The sequence below is a fragment of the Macrobrachium rosenbergii genome, chromosome 12, assembly GCF_040412425.1.
Source record: "Macrobrachium rosenbergii isolate ZJJX-2024 chromosome 12, ASM4041242v1, whole genome shotgun sequence".
NCBI classification, from domain to species: Eukaryota; Metazoa; Arthropoda; class Malacostraca; order Decapoda; family Palaemonidae; genus Macrobrachium; species Macrobrachium rosenbergii.
Window position 1 is genome coordinate 14,035,329 of NC_089752.1, and position 26,937 is coordinate 14,062,265.

Genomic DNA, 26,937 nt, shown 5'->3' on the forward strand with positions numbered 1-26,937 from the left:
TGGCTTGATATGTCATTTTAGGACAGTTAACTTGACTAGCCTGTATATGACAATTCAAACCTGGGCATAGGCTAATACAAGTGTGACACACCGGCCTAGGTTAATAAACCCAGCCTACTCTTAGCTTGAACTGATACTTGACGTCAGAGACGGACGAATCTTCATTTTTGGTTGGGGTCGAGGGAAAGGCTGACTCCCGCGGTTTGTTTAATGTTTCTTAGTAGGAGGATAAATGGTGTAAACAACTTATTCATAGTGGATTCCTTCCAAAATTGTTAGAACTGATTGCTAAACTGGTTCTTATACTGTACTGGTTCCCTGTAATATAAAAAAAACTCATTTAGGACAGCAATCTTGTGCCAGACAGCATGCAGTCCTTAGCCTAGGCTATACTGTACTCATGCCTAACTTAACTGTTACATTACATAGTTAGCCTGGCCTTACATGCATAGCAGGTGGAACGTAACTCAAGAACTGACATATTCATAAAGTTATGGAAGAATATTGCACATCTTAGCCTACAGCCACAAGCCAGCTTAACATGGTGCAGCTTACATAACATTACCATAACAACTCTAGGTAATTTGCTGTTACATCTGGGTAAAAATACAAAAGAACTCTATAAAGTGTTATGGCAACATGTACAAAATAAACTAGGATAAGTACTTACCTTTTACAAGGGAGAAATAAGGCATTTCAAATGAGAATGAGGGGAGCTGCATTCCTTTCCCCCCTCAATTCGTCACACATCTTGAACGGTACGATTTGAGCTACGCAACTACTCTAAATATTTAGTTTCATTTATGCACTCACTGTACACACAGTCAGTCATAGAAAACTTCACCTTCGAGTGGTTAATTTAACGTCTTGATAAGATGAAAACCAATTCGTTTTTCCGTCCACTAATTTTGAAGGGTATTGTCATTAAATTGAATGAAGGATTTCCATCATTACATTTGGATAAAGATCTGTTGCTTAAGATTTTTTTTACTAGCTTTGGTGAATTGTCTAGTGTTATTAGTGTTGAATAATGTAATGGCCACATTCACCAACTGTGCCGTAATAGTTATGATTTTATAATAAAAGTGGAGAGGTCATTATTGCTGCTATTAGAATGTATGCAAGTCATAATGCTGTAGCCTCACTTTGGAGAGGTCATTATTGTGGCTATTAGAATACTGTAATGCTTTAGCCTCATGAGTTGCATGCCCTCTCATATAAAATCTGTCAGTCAAAGGGTTGAGGTTTGCTCTCATTCTTGTTCAGTCCTGAGGTTGAGGTGAAAAATCAGAACCTGTCAGTCTTGTTGATAGATTTGAGATTTTTTTTTTTTTTTTTTTTCCCTCCAAGAGTTTGTTGGTAATGATCTGGAGGAGGTGTTTTTGTGCCCGTTTAGAGCCTTGTGGTACTATCTGAATAGGATTCAGTATCTTTGGACAGAATGTGGGCACCTACTTGTTGACACTGGCAGGAGGAAGGAGGAGGTGCCCAAGAAAACTTTGTTTTTATGAGCTGATCCAGCAGAAGTACAGGTCACCCAGGAGGAAGATGACTTTCCAGTCCAGGTGAAAGCTCGTAAAGTCCAGGCCCTGGCTTTTAGGAGAATATCTTGGTTCCATTGGTAGTGAGGTTGGGGTCTGATGACCAAGAGGCCACCTTTACCTTATTCTGCCTGAGAGATGTCGCCTGCAAGCCCTTGGACACCTTGTAATTTGTGGTGACTGTTGAACAGCTTGCATAGCCATCCAAGCTCCATGTGGACAGAAAAGCTTTTCACCTGAAGTACAAGTATTGACAGAAGTCCTGTGGTTGAAAAGTTTAGTGAATGGCACTATTCTCCCTCCTTCTCCCTGCAAATCTGCATCCAAGCTTATTATGTGTTGGAATGGATTGTCATGCAATTGAGTTACTTGGCCCAGGGTACTATCTCCTTGAACACCTTGTAATTTGTGGTAGCTGTTGAACAGGTTGCATAGCCATCCAAGCTCCAGCCAATGTAGCCAGAAAGTTTTGTTCATGAGACTTTACCGCCAGATATATATAGCTGTATTCTCTCCGGGTCCGACAGAATTTCACCGCGGCACACGCAGTGGCCGGTCAGGGTGGTTAAACCCATTCCCGCCGCTGGGAGGCGGTATCAGAACCATTCCCATTTTCTATTCAGATTTTCTGTCTGTCGGACTGTCAACACCTGTTGTCAGTTCCTCCGCCCTTTGATTTCAGAATTTGTTGTCACCTTTGTATTTTGGTTGTTTTTTGGTATTCGACTGGATCTAGACTTGGCATACGCTCTTGTGGACCGTTTTGATTTTGCTTTTGACTTTTCTCTTATAATTAAGATGTCTTACACTCTAGCTATCGAGTCTGTAGCTTGGTGAATGGAAGGTGAGGCTATCGAAGACTTTGATAGTTCCTCACTTTTTTATGTATATTTGTAAGGGTGTTCAATGCTCTATGATAATCGGTAATGAATGTGTGGGATTGTCTGAGGTGAGTGAAGTAATATGAAGCCTATATGCTTAAATTGGAGCGTGATAGGGCTGGAAATCTTCCTCCTAGAGTGCATCCTTAGTTGGACAGTCAGGTTTTCTCCCTACTAGTAACCCTGTAATAAAATTTATTACTAACCCTGTAGTTTGTTGCTGCAGAAGGTAATTCCTGGCTCGTGTGTGGAGTCAATCGTGTCTTAAGAAACTAAAGTGAATGCAATTCAAACGCATAGTGTTAGTGCTAGTGCCCTAGTGTTGTGGAGGGGGCGTCAGATCGGCCCTATAATGCCTCTAGGCCTGGACCTCTGTCGAACTCCCAGGACCCGGGAGGGGGCATGTCGAAAGCCGCATGAGGGGTTACGGGGGGGCTTCCCACCGATCTAGGCCCCTTCGGCAGGTCCTGATGACGCTACCCAGGCTGCCAGGATCGTTGCTCAGCACGCATCCTGAAAGGATTGCTTCGCCCTCCGACACGCCCCTCCGCCTCAGGGTTGGAGCTCGGTTGACTCTGCGCCCTTAAGAGAAGCTTAGAGGAGAGGACGCTTTCACGCCTTCTTCCTCTAGACGTTTGTACTTTCCCCGAAAGTTGCGTGGAATTTCCTCTGCAGAAGAGAATAAAGTGTTTTTCGAATGATCACTCTACTTGACCCCTGTCGCGCTAAGGCAAGGGGCTAGAGCTTCTTCCCCTGTGGAAGGAAGTATACGTCTCTCGCCCCCTTTCCTTCTCTCAGGGTCAGCTCCTTCTCCTCGAGAGTGGCTTCCAACGCGTAAGATTTTGTTGGGTTTGCAACAACAGCTGGGATGCTCTCATGAACCTTTCAAGATCGTATCTGCCTGTTAAGAGGTACAGACTTTCACCTTCGTCTCCCGCTTCGGGGAACGACACAGAGCGTCTGTCGTCTAGAGAGAGTGTTTAGTGGCTTCCTATTCGCTCTTCCCCGAGTTGAGTGTTGGCCTTTTTCTCTGCTCTCGCGCCAGGAGCGCGTCTTGCTCTTCGTGGCGCTTCACGGCCACGCTCCTCACCTGACGCTCGGTGCGCCGCCAGCCATGACGCCGCGCCACGCTGTGACTCTTTCTAGTACTTGCCACGAGCCTCTCGCTGGCGTCACGCCATGACGCCCGCGCTCGCTTCGCCGTATAGCTTCAAGTCTTGTGTTGACACCGGTTGTTCATCATGTCGCACAACTACCCGCCTAACATCTGATGTCCTTCTTAATTTAGCCAGTACTTGCTTCGGCAGTACATTTACTAATTGGAACGATACAGAGAAGATTAGCATGGCTCTTGCGCAAGCGATGACACGCTAATCGCGGAAGCGCCCACATTTTTTATGTTTACTATACGCACTCTAGTTGATTTACTTCTTCGCTCGCTGGAGTTCCCGCACGCATCGCTTAATCGAACTACTTTCACCACCATCAAGACCCACCAGCTGCGGAAGAACATCCTCTTTGCGTCACAGCCTTTGTATGAAGAGAAACTTCTTTCGTCTTCTTCTTCCTCTGATTATCAGACTCTGGCTTTTTCTTAAGGATCTGTTTCCTGAGACTTTTCAACCGGCAGCTCCTCTCTCCACCTTCGCAGTTGTCTTTGTCTTAAGGGGAGCGTTTGACTAAAAATCGGAAATAAAATTTTCTGGGATATTTTATATATGGCATCATACATATCCTGACTATCTTCTCAGAAAGTTTTATTTAAAAAGTTCGCCACAGTTAAGTTATAACAAACAGTAACCTATCATAGTCAAATTACATTTTTCATAATGTAATGATATTGTCAGTATATCGGTGGTAATTTCTTTAGCCATGAAATAATATCTAATGCGATCTATGGCAACCCTGTGGACATAGCACGATCAGCGAAGACAGGAATGCCGCAGGGCAGTCAGTGGCAGTCATCAGTAGCAGCTCAGAGCTTGACTAAGTAAACGTCGCGCTGGCCAACCTCAGCCGTGCTTTGACACTCGCCATTTAGCTTCATTTAGCGAAGTTATATTACTTTGCAGGTCTATTTTTTTGGCTTTTCATTATGTCATAAAAACATCAAACTGTGTAACGGCAAGCAAATAAATACACAGAGAAGCAAAAAATATCGTTTTTCTCAAAACTATAGTTACTCGACATTCAAACTGCATCTCCTTCATAACGCTTGCACCGATCTCAGATACAAAAAAGTAAACGAAAGCTAAATGTTTGCATACAAAGGGGCTTCATGGGAAGCAACACGAGACCACGCACGAGAGAGAGTTTTTTCCCCGAAGGAATGTCACTTCAAGAGAGGTAGCAAGTGACTCCTCTTCATCTCCAGACTCCCTTTGCAACCAGGCTTCATTTTGCACAAGCCTGGAAAGAGTGAGGGGCAGACGTTTGGTCCCTCCTACTGTTAGAGAGAGTTACTTGATTCCTTCCTGTCTCCTCTTTTGTTTTTTTTTTTCCCAACTGCCTTCCTGTCAAACAGAAAATTGTTTGACCTGCTACCGGAACAGATGTTCGAGCGGAGAGCAGTGGAACAGATCTTGGACTCGGTGTCTCTCGGGATTTTACTACAGATTGTTTCTAGTCCCGAAACTTTCAGTAGGCTGGAGACCCGTCTTTTGACGTCAACAGGTCGAACAACTTGGTCCGAAGGAAAAGTTCAAGATGGAGACCCCGCAGCCAATACTAGGAGCCCTTCATCCCGGGATTGGATGGTATCTTTGGATCTCCAAGATACTTATCTTCACGCTCCAATTCATCCACGTTCGGTGAAGTATCTCCAGGTTGTCTTGGGGGGACTGACGTACCAGTTCAGGCTCTCTGCTTTGGACTCTGCACAACTGACCATACCACGTTGAAAACACCGCTCGTCCGATCAGCGAGAAGCAACGTTGGGTCTGGTCAGTACTTGGATGGTTGACCGCCTGGGAACACCAGATGCTGTTGGCGCTCACATTTTGCTCCGAGGGTGTTTTACACGTCTCATGAAAACGCCGCGATGCAGTTGCATCTGTCGCGCCAGATCTCACTCTACTTGGACGACTGGTTGATTCGGCCGTCGTCGGCCGGCTAAATCTGGAGGACCTTCAGTTGACTCTGCAACTCGTGAAGCCCCTGGGACTTCTGGTCTGTGGAGAGTCCGCAGCTGATCCTCACTGTCCATTGCAGTCTGGGGAATTCAGATCTATTCAGCGGCTTTTATAGCGCTCTCCGTCGCAAGAACGGCAACCTTCTATGTACGAAAAAGTTTCAGGCCTTCTTGGAAAAGGAAACATGCTAGGTGAAGGAAGGAATGAGTCTGCTGGGGACCATTTCCTCGCTGGAGAAGTTTGCTTTCTGGGGAGTCTGCATCTCAGGCCTCTTTCAGTTCTTTGTTGGAGAACTGACAAAGCAAGGAAGACTTGAAAGAGGAATTGAGAATTCTTCCTTATATAAAGAGGATCTGTGGTGGTGGCTCGATCCAACGGAATTGCAGAAAGGGATCTCCCTCAGCTTCTGAACCCCAACCTAGTGTTGTTTTTCCGAAGGGTCGTCAACAGGTTGGGGGCAACACTAGAGGGAGAGGAAGTGTTAGGAACCTGGAGAGAGGAACAGGTGTCCTGGCACATCGACTTCAAAGATTTAGCGGCTATCTTTTAGCTCGCCAATGGAGTCGAGTCCAAGTTTGCAATCGTGTAGTTCTAGCAAACTCGACAATACTACTTTGTTCCCTGTTCAGCCTTGCAAGAGAGATTATTCTTTGACCCTATGCTCGCAACATTTCGATTCTCACAAGTTTTGCTGCAGGGGTCGAAAATGTTCGAGCAGACCTGCTCTGTTGGTATATCAACTCCTGCCGAAGAATGGACCCTTCATCAGGAGGTTTGCCAAGATTTTGGAAATTTTGGGGTCGCCATCTTGTGGATATTTTCACGACCTCCAAGAACAGCGAGGCTCCTCTATAAAGCTCATCTGTACTGACCCCGGGGCAGTTCACGATAGTTGCTCTTCCTGGGATTGACGGGAATAGATGTTACGCCTTTTTTCCCGCACCTAAATTCGGGAGAAATCATACGCAAGTTCATGGGTCTCACAAGGGACGAGACGACTCTCATCCCCACGCGTTTGGCCTTAGAACCACTGGTTCTCAGAGTTTCTTTCTGGTTGGTAGACGCCCGAGGACCTTCCTATGAGAGCAGACCTGCTCATACAAACCCACTTCACGAGATATCTTTGAATCTCCCGCTCTGAACCTGACTGCTTTCAGACTATCGGAAACTTGGTCAGAGCGGCGTTTTTCTGGCCAGGTGGCACGCCATCGCTAGAGCCAGAAGTTCTTCATCTAAAGGATATATCTAGCGTAAGTGAGCAACCTTCAAAGTTGGTGTAGAAAGAAGGGCTTTTCTCTTCCTCTATCACTGTGAGCCAGGTTGCGGATTTTCTCCTTTACTTAAGAGAAAAACTCGATATAGCAGTTCCGACTATCAAGTGTTATCGGAGCAAGCTTTCATTGTATTCAGACACAGAGGATTAGCTTTGTCTGACAATAAGGACTTCCACGATCTTACGAGCTTTTCTAGACGTCCAAGGTTCCTCAGCTGATTTCCCCTGCTTGGAACTTGGACGTACGCTCAAGTTTTTGATGTTTAGTCCTTTGAGCCTCTCCACCTGCATCTCTTAAGGATGTTACTCGAAACGGCATTCCTCAAGCGCGAAGGAGTGAGAGAAGTTCGAGTCAGCCGTCATGTGGGCTTCAAGGAACACAATGCTGTCTATTCTTTAAGCCCTAAGTTCTTGGCTAAGAATGATAGGTCTTCTAACCCTTGGCCTAGACACTTTGAAATCAAAGGTTTAGCAGACCTTATTGGACAGGAACCTGAGGGAGTTCTATGTCCAGTTAGAGCTCTCAAGTCACTACCTAAAAGAACACAGGACACTCGTGGGTCCATTGGATGTTTTATGGTGGTCTGTGAGGCAACCAGTTAAACCTATGTCGAAGAATGCACTGGCATTCTTCATTAGGACGTCATTAAGGACGCACACTCTAGTTGTGACGACTCCAACTTCAAGTTGTTGAGAGTTAACGCTCACGAGGTGAGGGCAGTTGCTACCTCCATGATTCAAGAAAATATGGTACTCAGTGACATTTTTAGTGCCACATTTTGGCGAAGTCAATTCGGTGTTTGCCTCACACTCTTTGGCAAGATGTTTAGGTAGCATACGAAATTGTTTTTCGCTGGGACCATACATTGCTGCTTCAGCAACCTTGGGGACAGGGGTAACTCTGATCCTATCCCCTTTTAATTGTGTTTTTTGTGGGTTGTTGGGTCGACTACTGGAGGCAGTCTTCCCAATCCTTGCAAACAACGCTTTAGATGTTGGTTAGGTGGTTAGTAATGCTCTTTGTCCTCTTTGTATGGGCTATGATCTAGTCACATTGTGGTCACGCCCCCATTGACAGATCATCTAGAAGTCGCCAGCTATATAGGTCACTGCCTCGCTGGGGTCTCTAGTAGTTATAGCGAACCTAGAGTGACAGTAACCACTCAGTCAGCTACGCTATCAGATAAGGAACCAAAATAATTTTACCGATAAATTGGTTTTTTTCCCTAATTCTTGGCTGTCTCTACCCTCCAAAGGTGGTATTCGGCTATATATATATCTGGCAGGTAAGTCTCATGAACAAAATATTTTAATGATAAAATAAAGTTTGTTCATACTTACCTGGCAGATATATATATTTATATTGCCCTCCCTCCTCCCCTCAGGAGACAGTGGCGTTAGAAAATCTGAATAGAAAATGGAATGGTTCTGATACCACCTCCCAGCGGCGGGAATGGGTACTAACCACTGACCGGCCATCGCGTGTTGCCGAAATTTGAAATTCTGTCGACCTTCGAGAATACAGCTATATATATATCTGCCAGGTAAGTATGAACAAACTTTATTTTATCATTAAAATATCATTTTTCACCTAAAGTACAAGTGTTGACAGAAGTCCTGTGGTTGAAAAGGTTAGTGAAAGGCACTACTCTCCCTCCTTTTCTCTGCAAATCTGCATTCAGGCAATTAAGTTACTTGGCTCAGGGTACTATCTCAGAGCTTCAGCTCCAAAGATGCAAATCACTCAGCTCTGTGTATAGAAAGGTTTTGTCATCTGGACCTATTACAGTAATATCCAAGGCCCTTCTGGATAATGGAAAATTCCGGAGATGGGAGATGGTGAAAAACACTCTATGGGTTTAAAACTGCAACTTCATACCCTTACCTACCCTACCTTGGCAGTACTGAAAAAAAAAGTTAAGTATATCTTAGTTTAACCAGACCACTGAGCTGATTAACAGCTCTCCTAGGGCTGGCCCGAAGGATTAGATTTATTTTTACGTGGCTAAGAAACCAATTGGTTACCTAGCAACGGGACCACAGCTTATTGTGGAACTCGAACCACATTATAAGCGAAATGAATTTATCACCAGAAACAAATTCCTCTTGTTCTTCACTGGCTGGTCGGAGATTCGAACTCGCGACCAACAGTGGTAGCTGAGAATGGAACCCGCTCACCCAGCGAGGAACCTGGCCAGTACTGAATAACTTTATACTGTATTCTAAATATGCTTATAAGTAACATTATATTCTAAATATGCTTATAAGTAACAACCAACATGCTTTAAACTGTTACCAACTTTTTTCCCATATTTGTAACAAGATGTGCATATACTATTTGCCTATATATAACACTCGATATGGTATGCATTATACACATATAGTACAGTACATTACTGTACTGTACAGTACGTTGCATTATTTTGTAAAACAAGTTTTGCACTTTATTCTCTATGTCATGAAAATAATGCCTATTCAGAATAAGAAAAAGAAAAAGAAAGAGAAGGTAAAAAAAACAAGGAAAAAAACTTTTTCTCACTTACCCCACACTTGATTTGGTAGGTGTACTGTATGTACAGTGTACTAGTGTAGAGATGGTTAATTTTTTTTGCTTTTTTTTGTCTGCACAACCAAAATACAATAAAAAATAAAAAAAACAAAACTTCTCCCTGTTGCTGACTGGTGTGGGGTACTGAAACTGTGTATGATGGCCAGACTTTTAAAAACTTGTGAGGAGGTTAACAAGTCCTCCCCCTCCCCCTCCCTATCTTCCAACACCACTATATTGTCAAGATTCTGTATCTCCTTAGTATCATGAGTGGCGAACTGGCTGGAAGAAGCGTTCAGCTGCATAGAGGGTTTGGGCCATCAAGAGGTGGCAGACACATCAGATTCCTGGCTGAATGAGCCTCTCATGTCAACAAAGGGTGCCTGTGTCATCATTCACCTATTCATTATCAATCATAACATTAATATATGTATTTCACTTTCATTACAGCGCTGAATAATCCTGATGGGTTCTGGTGCTTGGTCTTCAAGACCTAAATTTCATAATTAATCAGTCAGTCAATCAAAGGGCTCGCCTGCATTTCTGAGATGAACAGCTGAGTTACCAAAGAAGTGGATGGTGATGATATCAATGACCTCCCTCATGTGTTTATATGGAGGCACTGGTTGAGATGCTGACTCATTTTTGTCATTGTTGTTGCCTCTAGGGGCCTGACTCCTAGGCATCTTTTTCCCAAAGTCCATAGCATACTACTACAATTTGACCTTAGTAGCCTTGATATCTTGCAATGCCATGCTCCTGCCTGGCCTTCCCATCTCTTAACCTCACCTGTGAAACCTTTCTCCTAGTCTACCTTCCCCATCTAACCCTTTCTCAGTCTCCTCATGCCTGTAAGCAGTATTACCAACACTTTTGCTCGTGCAGTGTTGCCAAACCATCCAGGTGCAGTTTTTGAAATTTTTATGAATTTATATATATATATATATATATATATATATATATATATATATATATATATAGAGAGAGAGAGAGAGAGAGAGAGAGAGAGAGAGAGAGAGAGAGAGAGAGAGAGAGAGAGAGAGAGAGAGAGAGAGAGAGAGAGAGAGAGAGAGAGAGATATATATATATATATATATTATATATATATATATATATATATATATACAGTATATATATATATATATATATATATATTTTATTTATTTATTGTGTGGTGCTGGGGACACTCCAGATATTGTTGAGTTCCAGAAAAGGTGAAACCAAATAATTAATGGACTAATGTACAGTATGTTGGTTCCGTTATGATGATACAGCTGCTCACCAGCCTTTGCTTCCCAGTCCATTGGAGGAGAGTGGTATGAGCCTCCTTATCTTTCCTAGAGTGTTATTTTTATACAGACAAATCTCTAGTCTCGGGTTCTATCAGCCTCAGCATCCCTATGTCAAGCTATGTAGGAGGCAACAGGAGTCATTTTTTCCCCTGCTCATTGTATTACTGAAAGAACATATATAAACTTCTCAAGACAGTTTGTATTTTTCCAAAATATGTAAGTCATTGTATTTTTATTCTGATCCCATCTCATCTATCCTTTCTTTGTCCTAGATAATGAAGGGAAATTGCTGTTTTACTGACAGAAGGGTGAGTAGTAAACCACCACTAGTGTGTCTGTCATTGTTAACCACCTTTTTACAAAGGTATATAATAACCATTTCCAGCGGGTACTGTTAATATGCATATGTATAAAAATGAAATATTGTCTTTAAAATTTGTCATATTCTTTTGCAGCACACTCTCATCACAAGGAAGTGCTATTGCTTGTATTATCTGGGAAGATTTACTAAAAAACCGACCATATTTTCATCACTTCACCGACAAACAGGCCACTAATGTCATCAAAATCCTCTGTAAGTAATATTATTCAATTTACGGTATTGTAGTCTTTTCATCCTCTGTTATCAGTAATTGGCAACAGACATTTCCCTTTTTCTGTTACAAATTATTATGCATATAAGACACTACCCTACTTATGAGTTACGCTCTGGACGGCTGTTCATATCTTGATTTTTTGTAAGTTGGTTTTTAATAAGTAGTGCGTAATTTTTATTGATGTTTACATTCCCGAGTTCAATCGGGAGTCAGATTATCCCCTTCTCTTTTAGACTTTTTGCAAAATATGTAAAAATATTGAGTTCTGTAAAAGTTGATATGTAGGGGATAGATTTTGGTGAAAAGTGAATGATTAGGACTAGGGAAGATATTGGACTTTGAAATATGTCATGTTTACATTCCCAAGTTACCTCAGAGTCATAGATTATGCTGTTTTCACTATTTTCAATTCATTCAGTATTATAAAGAATTGATTTGGTTGTTAGAAAGGTAAAAAGAAAATAGAATTTAGATTTATGTAACATTCAAAATTTTAAATTTTTTCCATGGTAAAGTTATGAACTTGGAGAGAATTATGCAGAAGCAGCATCTGACATTGGAAATTCTTAAGTAAACAATGCACACTGCCATCTGTTAACAAAAATATATACTAAACATTTTTTATGTGGAATGGAAATATAGAAAATGGGAATTCATCAAAGAATGAATTAAATCAGGAAGATAGAAATAAGGAGGATTATGTTATGAGTATGAACGAGTATTTGCCTGATTGTAAGAAGAACACATAGTAGTTAATCACGAGAATACTCATGGTAATCAGGGAAGGGGTAAAAGGAACAGGTTCTTCTTCTTCCTCATGTTCTTCTGTTCTTTGCAAAATTTCTTATTAGCAGAATAGGTTTGCAGAGCAAAATTTGAACTCGTGGTGGCAAAATTGAGCACTGCGAACTCAATTTAACTTGTGACCCTGTCTGTTTGTATCTCGGATTGTTCGTCACTTGGATGTTCGTAAATAGGTTGATGACACATTTATATATACTGTGTATATATATGTACATATATACAGTAAACCCCCTGTATTTGCAGGGGATGCGTACCGCACCCCCCTACGAATAGCTAAAATCAGCGAATACTTAAAACCTTTCTAAAAACACTTAGAACTGCCTATTTTGATAGTTTAAACACAAGAAAAACCCTCTAAAAATGCTCATACCTGAATATTTTAATAGTTTTATCACAAAAGTGCATTTTGTCATGAAAATGGCATGAAAGTACAGTAATTGGTGAATATTAATCATTGAAAATACAAATGGGCGAATTTTTCCGCACGATGGCAGATACTGCTCCACAGAGAAATCCGCAAATCGCGGAGAACGAATATGGAGGTTTAATGTGCATATATATATATATATATCTAATACAGTAATACTTCGATTTACACGATTCGAGTTGCGCGAATTCACACACACACGAACTTTCACTGAACTCATAAATGGCATACGCACTTTTTCACAGACGCATAAATTCCGAAACCCAGAAATGGGTGTTTAATTTTGAAGTAATTTACAAGTTTTCATGCTTTTATGTAAAATCTGTATGAAAATGCATTTCATTCTTTATGTAAAATTTGTATGAAAATGCATCATGCTTTTATGTGTAAAATCTGTATGAAAATGCATTTCATGTTTTAATGTGCAAAATCTCTATGAAAATGCATTTCATGCTTTCATGTAAATCTGTATCGAAAATGTATTATTTTATTTTTGTACATGCATAAATATGATGCAAAGGAAATTTCTAGTACATTCAGTTAGTGTACTTTTACAAGATGTGATACTCATTTGCAAAGTTACTGCACTTTTTCAAAGATAATTTCCTGCAGAAAATGCTTGTTTAATGTTTGAAGTACATTTATGTTTTCATGCTTTTAACTGTAAAATCGATATGGAAATTTATATTTATATTTCTGTACATAAATATCATACAAGTATTATGTCCATTTGCAAAGTCTTTGTCACAAGGACTTTACATGACCTTTGAGATGAGGTGGTTCAGTCGCGCTTCTCTTGATAAAATGAATTCGTTAATGTAATATCAGAGATGTAACTAAGAGTTGTATAAGTGTCATTCTTGAAAATTACTCTGTTCACCCCAGAGAAAAGTGCTGGTGCAATCTGTATGTGTATGTAATTACAGCACGTTCAGTTGGTGTACTTTACAAGATGTGATACCCTTTTAGTTACTGCTTCTTTTCAAAGATGATACCAGAAAGTGTGCTAATTTTTAAGTTTTGTAATTTTAAAATCAGAATGGAAAAATTTGTATTTATATATCTGCGCATAAATATGATACAAAAGCAGTACAGTTACTTTATTACAGTATCTAATCTCTCCTCTCTCTCTCTCTCTCTCTCTCTCTCTCTCTCTCTCTCTCTCTCTCTCTCTAGTTAGTACAAAACATACTTTTTACAACTTATTTCTCTGGTACGTCATTACCTGTACAGTATATAATTTTTTAAATTGACTGAATTTACCTGTAATTGTACTACCTTCTACTAACATTATGTACATGTTTTCGATGTTTTATGGAATTGTACTTTTGTTGACTGTGACGTTTTGCCTAGTGACGTAAAGAAAACTATAAAATAGCTCATGGGCATGTTCTGCCTCTGCTTCCACAATTACTGCTCATCATCCCTTCTCATCACAAATTCAAACCTTCTCAGTCTTTGAGATCTTGGCCTATGAAACTTTTCTCTCCTCTTAAGAACCTCTTAGCGCATACATATGTATGTTCTCTTACTTAAAGTAGTTAGGATCTTATAAATTAATTTTTTCTTGATTTACAATGGGTTATTCTTATTTACAAGTAGTTGGAAGTTCAAATTAAAAACAAATTGATAGAGGAGAAATGTTGTGTCCAGATGCCAAAAAATACACAAAAGTCCTCATAGTAGATATGGTTCAGTCATGTGATGAGAAGGGGAGAGGAGCATGATTGAGACCAATGGAAAAACCCAGAATATCATACAGCTATGATTAGATGAGGATTTATACTGGATGGGAGTTTGGGTAGAACAGAATGGAAATACCCCGTTACGTGTCTTATGTAAAGTAAAAACTTGCTTTACCAATGTAGGAAGAGCAAAGGATGAAAAAGCCCCAAGTAATACTGGTATATATAACAAATTTCAATCACAATAAATATCAATAAAGATTTATTTAACAAAAAAGTGAGAAATTCCTCAACATAAAAATTACTCAAAGAGCTCCAGTGTATTCTTAAGATAGGAATTTAAATCCAAGACTGGAGTTTATGGCAACTAAGCAAAGCATTTACTTAAGTTTACATTATAAAAAGCAGTGACTTCCTCTCTAGTACTTGTGTAACTTAGATTGATTTTGGATCAATTTTCTCTCTCTTTTTTGTATTAATAAACCATTACCATCTTATGCCCTGTTTTTTCAGCTGGCATAACAGGAGTTGCAGCCATTGCTCTGGGTATGATAGTTGGTCATCTAGGAACTATTTTCATGGTTGCTTACAGTATCATGAGTGCACTTAAAGGTCCTTTGGGAGGACTTTTCCTTTCAGGTATATGCACACCATGGGTTAATAGAAAGGTAATACTTTTGCATAATTTTATAGTTTTAAAGCATGTGACCTAAGGCTTTTATCCTTTGCTTTTATATAAGTACATACTTAGAATTGCTATTTTCTTACTATAATGCTACTGAAGAATTAATAATGCTATCTGAATAATACCTTGAAGGATCATACAACATCTCACTGAAAGTTCAGCGAGATGCAGTAATGGTATTTGTAGCATGTGGCATTGTGTTGGTAGTAGATTTAATTATCTGTAAGTCCTTTCAAACTGAGGATCCTGATAGCCTCTTTTGTCATTATCCCACCTCTTAACTAACTGTCTCTGCTGAAGGATAAGTGAAAGTTAACAGTCAGGAGATAGGGCAGTACCCTCATCTACCTGCTGCTAATTAATGACCTTGTCATAAGCTTCAGTGCATGAATTATTTTGTTCATCAGATTAAGTTTTCATTTCACAAATTGTATGAAGACGGTATAGATGGTGAAATATGCTGGGTCCCTGCACATGTAGGCATACAGTGAAAGGAAATAGAGGTGCCAAAGCTGTAATCACTGAGATGAAAATACTAGATAAATGTTCCTGTCAGTGATTTGTTGCTGTTTAGTAAATAGCAGGTGATACTTATTTATGAATGATTAAGAAATTAAATTATAATAGATTAAAGCAACTGTTGGGTTGTTAAAGCATCTGTTGGACTGTGTTCATCATCATCATCCCCCCCAGAGGAATATTACATGTATGTAGCATACCATCTTTGAATTAGTCACACTCATCTAACGTATAGTTATTTGATGTGTAACCTAATCTCCGACTGCAGAACTAAGCTTAATATCCAATATTTGTAGTGACTGCCAACAATGTACATCAAGTGTCGTAAACAAACCCTTGAAAATAATTTTTCAGAATAAAGTTTGTTTTTCCAATTACTAAATTTCTTTTGAGTTGCTGTATATATTATATAGGATATAATATATTCAGTAAGAACAAGCTATTTATGTCAGCTTCATGAGAGTTGAGTATGTTAACTTGGTTGTTTGTTAATAATAATCACAACTAAGCCAGATTCTTGAAAGTTTTCAGTGTTTTTCATTGTTCTCATTTGTTTACTTTAATATACTGTATGCATCTTCCCTATCACAGTATAGCATATGGTTCATTTTGACAACTAATTTATGATAGAATTTCTGTCCTGTAATCTTGTAGAGAGAATTATTGGCTTTGGCAGTGGATTTTTGTTTAGCCTTATGATTTGTGTACTTGCTTTCAAACTAATTCTATCATTTTAGCATGTATTTTCAATAATGTCAAAGATTTTAAAGAGGGTGATGTTAATGGCAGTATTGTTGCTATTGGCATTTCAGTAAACTACAGATTTGATTGTGCTGTGGCATTGACATGCCAGTGGAAAAGTATATTCTTTGATACTAGTCCTTGCTGAATTCACTAGGTGATGTTATTAAAATCACAATGCTAATCATTCTTTTTTCAGGGAGCAGCTGTTGGATTTGTGGCTTCATTTATGATTAATGTATGGCTCATTATTGGTAAATTTCTTCGGGGAGGGGGAAATCCCACAACTCTCCCTCTTTCTGTTAGTGGATGTGATGGAAACAGTGTGACATTTCAAAATGCAACATCTAGTGTCGTAGACCATATGCCAGTACCACCGTCATCAGATATTGCTTTTCCTCCAATGTAGGTGATATAAATACTGTATGCATGTGTTGTTTTGTTGTATTATAGTATTCAGTTCACTGGTTACTAGTTTTATGAGATTAACAGAAATTGTATATTGTTTAAGATGGAGTACTGGGTTTTAAGCTCAGAAGAACTCAAAGGTCCTTCCACAAAGATATGAAATTGAGAGGTGATCAAGATGTAAAAGCCTGCTGGAATAAGTCTGATTGATTTATTCATAACAATATGCAGCATTACTTAGAGTTGACATGTAATGTGTATATGAAAAGGACTACATGTTATTTCAGGATAGTGATCAGTGCCCCTCAAATTGATGTATGCCCCAACCTCCCATCCAATGGTGTGTTTTTCTCTAGATACTTGGTAGTGAACATTTATTTGATTTTTGTGCATTTTGTGTTTCTTCCCCTTTTCTTCTTTCATTGTGCTCTGTATTGTCTTACTTGTGTAGCTGTTACTACTTTGTGTTCCTTGTGGTGCGTGCTAGATGTTATTTAAGGTTTCTTTGCAGCATCCATTTGGTCTAGCTGCATTATTTTATGCCTTTTACTTTTCACATCTTTCCTTCATTCTAATCTTGCTTGACTATCCAATATCTTTAATTTTAATTTAATTCAGTTTTTACCCTTCATTTAAAACACTTTTTGGGCAGGCCCTGTGAGTGTCTAGGAATATCTCTCTGCAGTCAGATAATGTAATGGTTCATATTCTTGTAATATTATGATGCTTTTCACATTACTTGGTGTCATAATTGTAGGTTTAGTCAAGTTATGGATAGCATACTGTATGCTTGTCAATCAGTTTTGCATCATGTAAGTAATAGTCAGAACACGAAGCTATGGTCCTCTTGACTGTTATGTATAAAAGGAGTCTTCAAATTTTGGCCAACCTGAAGAGCAGGGATATGGAAGTGCCTTTACTCAGTTCTACCAAAGGGATAAATGCATTAGGGATTAGGATTATTTTATGTGTTGCGTTCATTGTACATTCTCTTTTTGGCAGAAGATTATGTTCACTCTTCCTCCTCCTCTTCTCTCTTGTAATTTTCATGTTCATTCATCATTCATCTTGGAGACATGAACTATTGGTTTTCCAAGTTTATAGAATTTAGTTTAGTAGTTAGTTGATTCCTGCTCATTTGTTGATGTAACAAACATGATACTGTACATACAAACCACTGCTTCCCTCCCAAGTGTGGTCCCTTTCTAGTAGCCTTTAATTTTACTCAGACCTTTGGTTCTTGACTTAGCAGTCCCTGTCAGAATATCTCTTGGTGAGGATCATTTTTTCACCCTCTATCTAAAATAATATCCATTCTGTATAATTAATATTGATATTTATATAATGAAACAGTTGAAGTTTCTATGGAAAGCAGATCTTTTTCACACAAACCCATCCATTATAATGAAGTCCTTTTCTGTTATTCCCCTCATTCCACCTTAATTACAAGGTTTGCATAAAGATTGAGGAAAGTTCTCTTTCTGGATGGGTCAAAGGTGTACATGTGTATACCACAGTATCACTCTATAGTTGATTTTTTAGCAATTCCTCTCTGCTCTTTAAGACTTCACAGCTATGTGTATGGGGAATTCAACACTACAAATTACTGTATGGCTAATTGTGATTGAGGTTTGTATGAATAATTTGTTTTCTTTATTGAAACAATTAGATTTTATGTAACATTTTTTTCAGGCAATTTAGTATCCATTTTTCTCTATTAATTTTTTAATAAAATTTCAGGGGAAAGTACAACAACCTCTATGATATATCATACTGTTATAGTGGTTTCATTGGTATAATCCTGACACTTGTCATTAGCTCCTTCGTGTCAGTCTGCACAGGTAAGATCATGGCTTTCTGGTTTGTCTCTCTGAACAGCATTTTTTTTAAGGCAGCAGTGTTCACTTTACTCCCAGTGCTGCCAGTAGACTTCATTCAGCAGAGTATTGGCAAACTTCCCATTTCATTTTAAGTTGCCAGTTGGTGATGTCTTGATAGTGTAGGGAAAATAAGAATGTTTTGGGAAAATGTTGAATTATAACAGGAGGAGAAAAGAGAAAGTATGTAAGTGTTAAGTAGAAGAATATTACAGCAAAGTAAAGTTGAAGTATTTATTAATGGTTAACAATATATGAATAATTCAGTAACACAAGAAACGGGTAGGGTGTGAGTTATGAAAACAAGGCCTCCAACAAGCTTATCTTCACCACCCCACACCATCACAATACTGTTTTTGTGTCATTCTTGACCTATATGGATGGCAAAAGTGAGTGGAAAAATAAAAGCAGGGAGAGTAAATGGGTGCAATATGGGGCAGAATGGTATATACAATTTCCCCTTCATCATCATGTCTGCTTTCATGGACCAGTCAGGTTTATAAAGATAATCATGATGAAGTAATCATTTAAAGACAGAAATGTATAATTATTATAAAAACCATACAAAAAATAAATGCTATTTCATAAGTAAAAACCATGTTTACATGTCTATAGATACAGTATTTCATTATATAAAACTTCTGGATCTCACTACTGGTAGAGAACAAGGTTTGGGTATTGTTTAATTCTGCTGTATTTTATCACCAGGGCTGCAGTTAAAGCTATTACAAATTTATCTAACTACACTTCCAGACACAAGACCCCTGGTGGTCTGGTACATTTATCATCAGGTTTAATAAAAGGTAAACATTCATTAGGATGGCAACTAGGTACACTAAGTAGTACTGCACAGTAAACACCCGTGCAATATACATTATCATTTTCTCCATAACCATGCCGTGCAAAGGACATCTCTTCTCTTTCTTTTGCTCTAATTTCCACAACTCTCAACTCATCTCCAGCCTCCCATCTCATAGTTCACATCCAAGTAAGTTTGGGCCCTCCTGCTCTTCTGCTGCCCTCAGACCCCAGCTGACACTATCACATACTGTTCTCCATGGGTTTGTTTATAGGTGATATCTAAGTAATTTCTATTTCTTTCATTATTATCTCATCTATATAAGGAATTTATGTAATCTCCCTGATGACGATGTTCACTTTATCCTGTCATCTGATATTGATGTTCTTAAAGTTTTGTTTGTTGTCATATAAAAAAATATTGAGATGTAGTTTCACTGTCATGCTATGAAACAATGATAAATCATCTTTCACTATTGGTAAATTCATACTTACCACTATTTTACAATCCCCTTTGTCTAGGAAGCTTTTTTCCAAAACAGAGTGGCAATGTCATAATTATTAGAGTTTCTAAGCCTGAAAGGACCCAGCTAAAGCTAATAACTATGGAACTGTCTCCTTAACTAGCTATTTATGTAAAGTTCTTATACAGGTGGTCAGTGCCAAACTAACATTGTTTGTGAAAAGGTCTGAAATTGTAATTCCATCTCATTTAAGGTCTCGAACAATCAGTCAACTTTATGTCCATTAGCACACTTAGAAGACCGTATCTGCACAGAGGCTTTGGGTGTAAACAAATAATTCCAGTGATACTTTTTGTTATTTACAGGTATTTGACACCACATGAGTCTTTTTTTTTTTCTTCAGTTCTTGAAGGACTGTATAACAATAGTATTCATGGGCACTTACCAATATTGGTAAAAATGATTATACTTTCCAGGTACATATGGAGGATATTTACTCCATAAATAAAAACTAGAAAATGGAATTTATTAGCAATTGATATAATAAATAGTTACCATGTTGGGTTAAAAATATCTATATGGATGACTTGCCATTTTTTACATAGCTTCAAATGTATACCTAATTTAGATGTCAGTGCTTTGTTGAGATAACGTAAGCTGTCATTTCTTTTGAGAAGCCATATGGAAACAGAAGGCATGTTCTGCGTTCACACAAATGTATCAGGGTGGATGTATATTGGGTACCATTTCCTGTGAGAATAAATGGAAACAAGAGGCAGATAGGACAGCTAAAGAGGCTATGGGATTACATAATCGTTTTATTGTAAATAATCCACATGGAGAGCTTGCAGTTGATCCATTCCTACAATGGAAATAAATGGCAAGTTAGCTGGGATAATTTTAACTAATTACATTAAGGTGAAGGACATCCAATCTTCTGTTAAGTAATGGTAGGCTTCAGATCACCCTGATTGGAGGAGCATATTTGAAGGAGGCTATGTGCTGGACATATTTGTCACCCACAGGGATTTATTACAAAGCAGATGGGGAAACCATTCCTAGTGTTTAACTCTTATCAAATTAATCTACTTACAAAACACATTTTTAAATATCTAACTTCCCTGGTAGTTACATATATATAGCTTATCCCGCCGACCACAGGCATGCACGGCAGAAATTAAAAATCGGCACCGACTAGATAGATGGCCATACCTGAGCGCCCTCTACCAGGTAACCATTCCCAATTGTCCTCAGGAATTCCTGCCGCACGTTCTATCAACACGTTGGAAATTCGCTCTATACTTGGTTTGCTTTACTACAATTGGTGAAGTACCATTACTTGTTTGGTTTTTGCTGATGGCTTTCGCTGATTTTGGATCTTCCTGGATTTTTTCTTTCTCATTGTTAGCCTATCTGTTCGATTTCTGACTGTTACAATTGTTCTTGTACTTGCTTTTCAAGATGGCTGACCCTGTTGTTAGAAATGTGTGTTAGGGATGCAAGAACCGGCTTCCAAGGCTGCTCTTTATCCCACACAGTTTGTAAGAAAATGCAGAGATCATGTGTGTGCACTTGATGATAGATGCAAGAGTGTGAAAAGTTTGTCCAGAAAGAGTGGAGAGAGTATGATCGCATGTGGAGGCGTTGAAAAGGACAAATTAGGAGAGCTAGATCTTCCAGTGTCCTTTTTCAGCTAGGTCTTCTGATAGTCAAGTCCTTTCTAACTTGTCTGATACTAATATTCCTGATCCTAACCCTAAGGCTTTAGTTTTGATCCTCCTGGGCGGAGTCGGGAGTAACTAATCCGTCTTTAAAGGATATAATGGCTGCTATTTCCCGGCCATAGGAGTTTCTGTACAATCCCTTTCTTCGGATAGGAAGTGATGGGGGCAGTGCATGGTTGCAACAAAGTTCGGTGACAGTGTTAGTGCAGTGGAGGGTGCGTCCGTTGCAGTTCGCCCACGCTCCTAGCCCTAGACCTGCTTCCATGCTCCCCAACCCCTGGGAGAAGGAACGCCGACAGGCTAAGGGAGGTGAGAGACGTTGAACAACGAGCGGACGCCCCTCGAGCGATCCTGTTGACGCATCCCAGGGCCCCCTCGCCCAGGAAAGGCGAGATGAGGACCGTGTTCGTCTTCCTCGGATGACGCAAGACCCAGACGTGGTTGGCGTCAGTCACAAGAGTCTGACCTATCAAGAGACGAGGTCCCCCTTCCCGCTCCAACAACCCCTTGCAGCAAATGGAGCTCTCCAGAGAGATTCCTGTCGGAAGAAGACGGCGTTTCTGCGCCTAAACAGAGGCGTAAGGCCCATAGCTCGTCGGAGGAAGAAGACGTATACATGACTTCAGTTCACGCTTCTCCCCTCCCCAGAATGGGGCGATGTCGCAAGCTGCGTCACCACCTCTTCATCAAAAGATCCCAGCTAGAGTCTCCGAAGTTGTGGAAGCTAGTGCAGTGCCATCTCCAGTTGTTTCCCAGCAGCAAGCGGCACCTCAAGTAAAGTTCTTGTCGGAAGTCCAGCAGTCCCGCGTCTCTTTGACTCTTACAAGTCGCAAGGACTAAGAGAAGAAACACACAAGGAATCTAAGGACGCCAACAGACCCAAGAAGAGGGTAAGGCAGAATCAGAACAACAAGACGCTAACAACCAGCAAGGCGCAAACTCATGACAAGTTGCAGCGCTCATAGACGCTTCCCGCAACAAGCCGCAGCGAGTGGAGGGAGGAACAAGGATCGCGGCTCCCTCGCAGCAAGTTGGACGACATGCGTGGCGCGCATAAACAGCACGATTCACACGCTTCCCCCTCGTTGACATCGGAAATAGCGGATCCCTTGGAAGAAATCTCGGAAGAGGAAACTCAAGAAACTCTTCATGCCGCTGATCTGAAAAGACTTCTTACTCTTTTGGCGGACTTATTTCCTAATGATTTTCATCAGGCCGTTACCTCGGAGTCCTCCCTCCCAATATTTGATGGGTAGACCCAGAAGTCTTCCTCATTCAAAAGACAGTGTTGGCCAAATCAGTGAAGAGAGCCTTTCGACACTGAATGATTGGATTTTTGAAGAAGAAGGAACAAGGAAAGACAACTTTTTCCTTTCCCCGACAAGATTGGCTTCTAGATCCAGCGTGTGGTACGAGACTGGGGAAGCTCGGTTTGGGAGTTCTGCCTCCTCCCAAAGGGACTTCTCCAGACTCGTTGACTCTTCACGGAGAACAGCCATGACTAAAGCCAAGGTTCTGTGGTCCACTTGGAGTTGGATCATTTGCTGAAAGGCGTCTTCAGAACTATTGAAGTCTTCAGCTTGATGGACTGGACTCTTGCAGCTCTTGCAGAGGTGTCAGATCAGAAGAATGACACGCAAATGCACCTTATTGCCTGTCTCGATAAAGCTGTGAGGACGGTCGGTCGAACTTTCTGCCCTTTCACAGCAGGTGTTATCAAGAAACGAGCTATGTTGTGTTCGTTCGTGTCGTCTGGAGTGACTTTAGCTCAGAAATCTGAACTGTTGTATGCTCCCTTATCTAAACAGCTCTTCCCTTCAGAGCTGGTTAAAGGACTTTATCAGCAGCCCCTTGCGCAACAATCAACGCAAGATCTGATCACAAGGACTGCTAGGAAAGTTCTTCCGCAAACTTTTTAGCCAGGAAGGACAAGGAAGCTCCTCCACGCGTCAGCCCTTTACGTGGGGAGCCCTTTTGAGAGGAAGTCAGAGAATGGCTGCTGGAGGACAACCATAAGAACCCCAAGCAGCAACCCAAATCAAGAAATGATCACAACAACCTCCAGACACAAGTGGGAGCCAGGATTTATCCCACTTTTTGGCAAGAGTGGAGCCAAAGGGGGCCGGACGTATGGACAGTCGAAGTTTTGAAGGAAGGATACAAGATTCCTTCCTAAGGAAGCCCCTCTTTCACAAGAACTGTTGGAGTTGATGGCTACTTACTCGGGGAGCAAAGCAGCAGCTCTTCAAGAACAGGTGACCCAGATGCTATCAAAAGCAGCAATAGAAGAGGTAAAGGACCTCGTCAGAGGGCTTTACAACAGACTTTTTCTGGTACCCAAGAGCTCGGGGTTGAGACCAGTTCTGGACGTAAGTCCACTGAACAAATGCGTAAGCAAAGTCAAGTTTGCCATGGAGACATCTGCGTCAGTCTAGCAGGCACCAAACAGGAAGACTGGATGGTTTCAATAGACCTACAGGACGCGTATTTTCACGTACCAATTCACCCGAACTACAGAAAATATCTGAGGTTTGTGCATCTCGGGACAACCTATCAGTTCAGAGCACTTTGTTTTGGACTAAACACGGCTCCTTACGTTTTCTCTCGAGTGGCATCGAACGTAGCTCACTGGTTACATCTAAAGGGATACGGATTTCGATGTACCTGGACGATTGGCTAATCAGAGCCAGATCGCAAACAAAGTGTCTGGAGGATCTGCAGGTGTTACAATGAATTTGACGCAACAATTAGGTCTGGTAGTAAATCTAGCCAAATCGCAGCTAACGCCTTCACAGGACATCATCTACCTGGGGATGAGGATTCAGTCAGTGGTTTTTCGGGCTTTTCCAGCCCAAAACGCATTCTCCTAGATTGCTTAGAAAGGTGAAGCTCTTTCTAGGGAGATGGACCTGTTCGGCGAGGGAGTGGATGAGTCTGCTGGGGACCTCTCTCGTCCCGAACAATTCGTCTCCCTGGGAAGACTACATCTCACGTCACTTCAGTTCCATCTGTCAAGCTATTGGAAAAGAGGCCAAGATCTGGAGACGTGGATTCCGATCCCTCTGGGAATCAAAAAACATTTGAGTTGGTGGAGCGACCCCAAAAAACTTCAAGTAGGCCTCGAACTTCAACAAAAGAACCCCGACCTGAAGTGTTGTATTCAGACGCATCGGACATGGGATGGGGTGCAACGCTGGGGAAGGGCGAGATCTCAGGTCTATGGGAAAACCATCAGAAGAAATGGCATATAAATGTCAAGGAACTGGCCATTCATCTTGCACTAGTCCACTTTCAGGAGAAGGTCCAGAACAAGATTGTACAGGTCAACGACAGACAACACCACAGCGTTGGCCTGCATCAGGAAACAGGGTGGCACTCGTTCGTTTTCCCTTTACGAGGCAGCCAAAGATCTCCTGCTGTGGGCAGAAACGAACAACAACTCTGATCACCCGCTTCATAGAGGGGAGAGAAGAACGTCAGAGCGGATCTTCTCAGCAGAGGAAGACAGGTTCTCACGACAGAATGGACCTTACATCACGATGTGTGCAACAGGCTTTGGAATCTGTGGGGAGAACTGGCAATAGACCTCTTTACGACACAGAGAACGAAGAGGTTACCAGTCTACTGCTCTCAGTCCCAGACCAGGAAGCAGTGGCGGTGGACGCCTTCCTCATGAATTGGGAGGGACTAGACATGCACGCTTTTCCTCCATTCAAGATCCTAGACAGAGTCATGAAGAAGTTCAGAGAGTCGAACGACGCCCGCATGACCCTGATAGCTCCATTTTGGCCCATGAGACCATGGATCACGGAGGTGATGGAGTGGCTAGTAGACACCCCAGATCGTTACCTTGTCGGAACGATCTACTCAGACAACCACATATAGAGAGATACCATCAAAATCTCCTCGCTCTCAACCTAACTGCCTTCGACTATCGAAAAACTGGCAAGAGCGAAGGGTTTTTCAAGGGAAGCTGCAAGAGCCATCGCGAGAGCGAGGAGAACGTCCACACTCAAGGTGTACCAATCAAAGTGGGACGTTTTTCAGGGGAATGGTGCAGGAAAAACAACATTTCCTCTTCCAGTACCTCTCTAACTCAACTGGCAGATTTTCTTCTGCATTTGAAAACCCAAGGAAACCTAGCAGTATCTACCATCAAGGGATACCGCATGCTTGCTTCCGTCTTCCGTCACAGAAATATTGACGTGTCGGAGACAAGGACCTCACGGATCTCATAAGGTCCTTTGAGACAGTTAAGAGGAAGGACAACCTGACCCCCTCTTGGAACTTGGACGTAGTCTTAAAATTTTAACCTCGAATAGGTTTGAACCTCTCGACAAGGCTTCATGGAAGGATCTCACTAAGAAGACCCTTTTCCTGGTCGCTTTGGCTACAGCCAAGAGGGTAGGAGAACTACAAGCCTTTAGCAAGAAAGTAGGCTTCAATGGGGAAAATGCAGTATGCTCACTTCAACTTGGTTTTCTCACTAAAAACGAGAACCCTTCTCAACCATGGCCCAGATCTTTTTCCATACCAGGGCTGTCTCATTTAGTAGGACAGGAAAAAGAGAGAGGCCTTTGTCCAGTTAGGGCCCTAAAATTTTATCTACAAAGGACCAGAAACATGAGAGGTCAGACAGATCACCTCTGGTGCTCAGTGAAGAAACCTTCGTTACCCTTATCAAAGAATGCACTGGCGTTCTTTATCAAGGACTTAATAAGGAAGCTCACCAAGAATGTGACGAGAAAAGCTTTCAATCCTCAAAGTCAAAGCGCGAGGTAAGAGCTGTGGCAACTTCGATGGCTTATAGACACAACAGGTCTATGAAATCGATTTTGGAAGCGACTTTTTGGCGAAGCAAATCTATCTTCGCAGATTGTTACCTGAAAGAAGTACAGACCCAATATGAGGATTGCTGTTCCCTGGGTCCGTCGTTGCCTCAGCGCCGTAGTTGGAGAGGGTACTACTGCCTCTACCCTATAACCTTTTTTTTGTATTATACCCTTGCCTTTTCTTGATTTGAACTCACAGGTTGTCTGTGAAGGTTGTTGCAACCTTCCACAGTCTGGGGTTGCAAGTCTAAGTTAGGTTTTATGGAGTGTGTTATTTAGTGATTTTAGTGGGTCAGGTGGTCAGCTCTTTGTCCATGGCTATGCCAGGATAGCAAGGGTGGTGGTCTAGTCATGTTAAGGTCGAGGACCGTGACAGCCCCATAGAGACTTTCTACAGCCCCTGGATGGGTCGCTGGGTCTCAAGGAATGCAGGCGAATGAGGCAGGATAATTATGAAGCCAGCTTCCTTATCAGGTAGGAACCAGAGTATGTTTACAGCTAATTTTTAGTGTTTAGTAATTATACGAATTCCCAACGGTGTTTTGGTTCTCTAACCCACCACCAATGGTGTCAATCAGCTATATATATGTAACTACCAGGAAGTTAGATATTTAAAAATGGTATTTTCATTATAAAATAAGTTTTTAAATATACTTACCTGGTAGTTACATATATAAAAGGTCCCTCCCTCCTCCTCTGAGAACAGGGGCA

The 26,937-nt window shown here is 41.0% G+C and overlaps 1 protein-coding gene and 1 non-coding gene across 2 annotated transcripts in view; both read left to right on the top strand.

Moving 5' to 3' along the window:
• Positions 1-26,937, top strand: part of LOC136844409 (sodium-coupled monocarboxylate transporter 1-like) — an 85,287-nt gene that overhangs the window by 29,654 nt on the left and 28,696 nt on the right. Inside the window, exons 8-11 of the mRNA XM_067113569.1 lie at positions 11,122-11,240; positions 14,692-14,846; positions 16,323-16,528; positions 18,272-18,372. Of these exons, the coding sequence (XP_066969670.1) occupies positions 11,122-11,240; positions 14,692-14,846; positions 16,323-16,528; positions 18,272-18,372 (581 nt within the window). The remainder of the gene's footprint in view (positions 1-11,121; positions 11,241-14,691; positions 14,847-16,322; positions 16,529-18,271; positions 18,373-26,937) is intronic.
• LOC136844540 (U6 spliceosomal RNA) lies at positions 3,714-3,819 on the top strand. Its single transcript, XR_010854924.1, has one exon. It is a non-coding gene; the product is annotated as a U6 spliceosomal RNA (small nuclear RNA).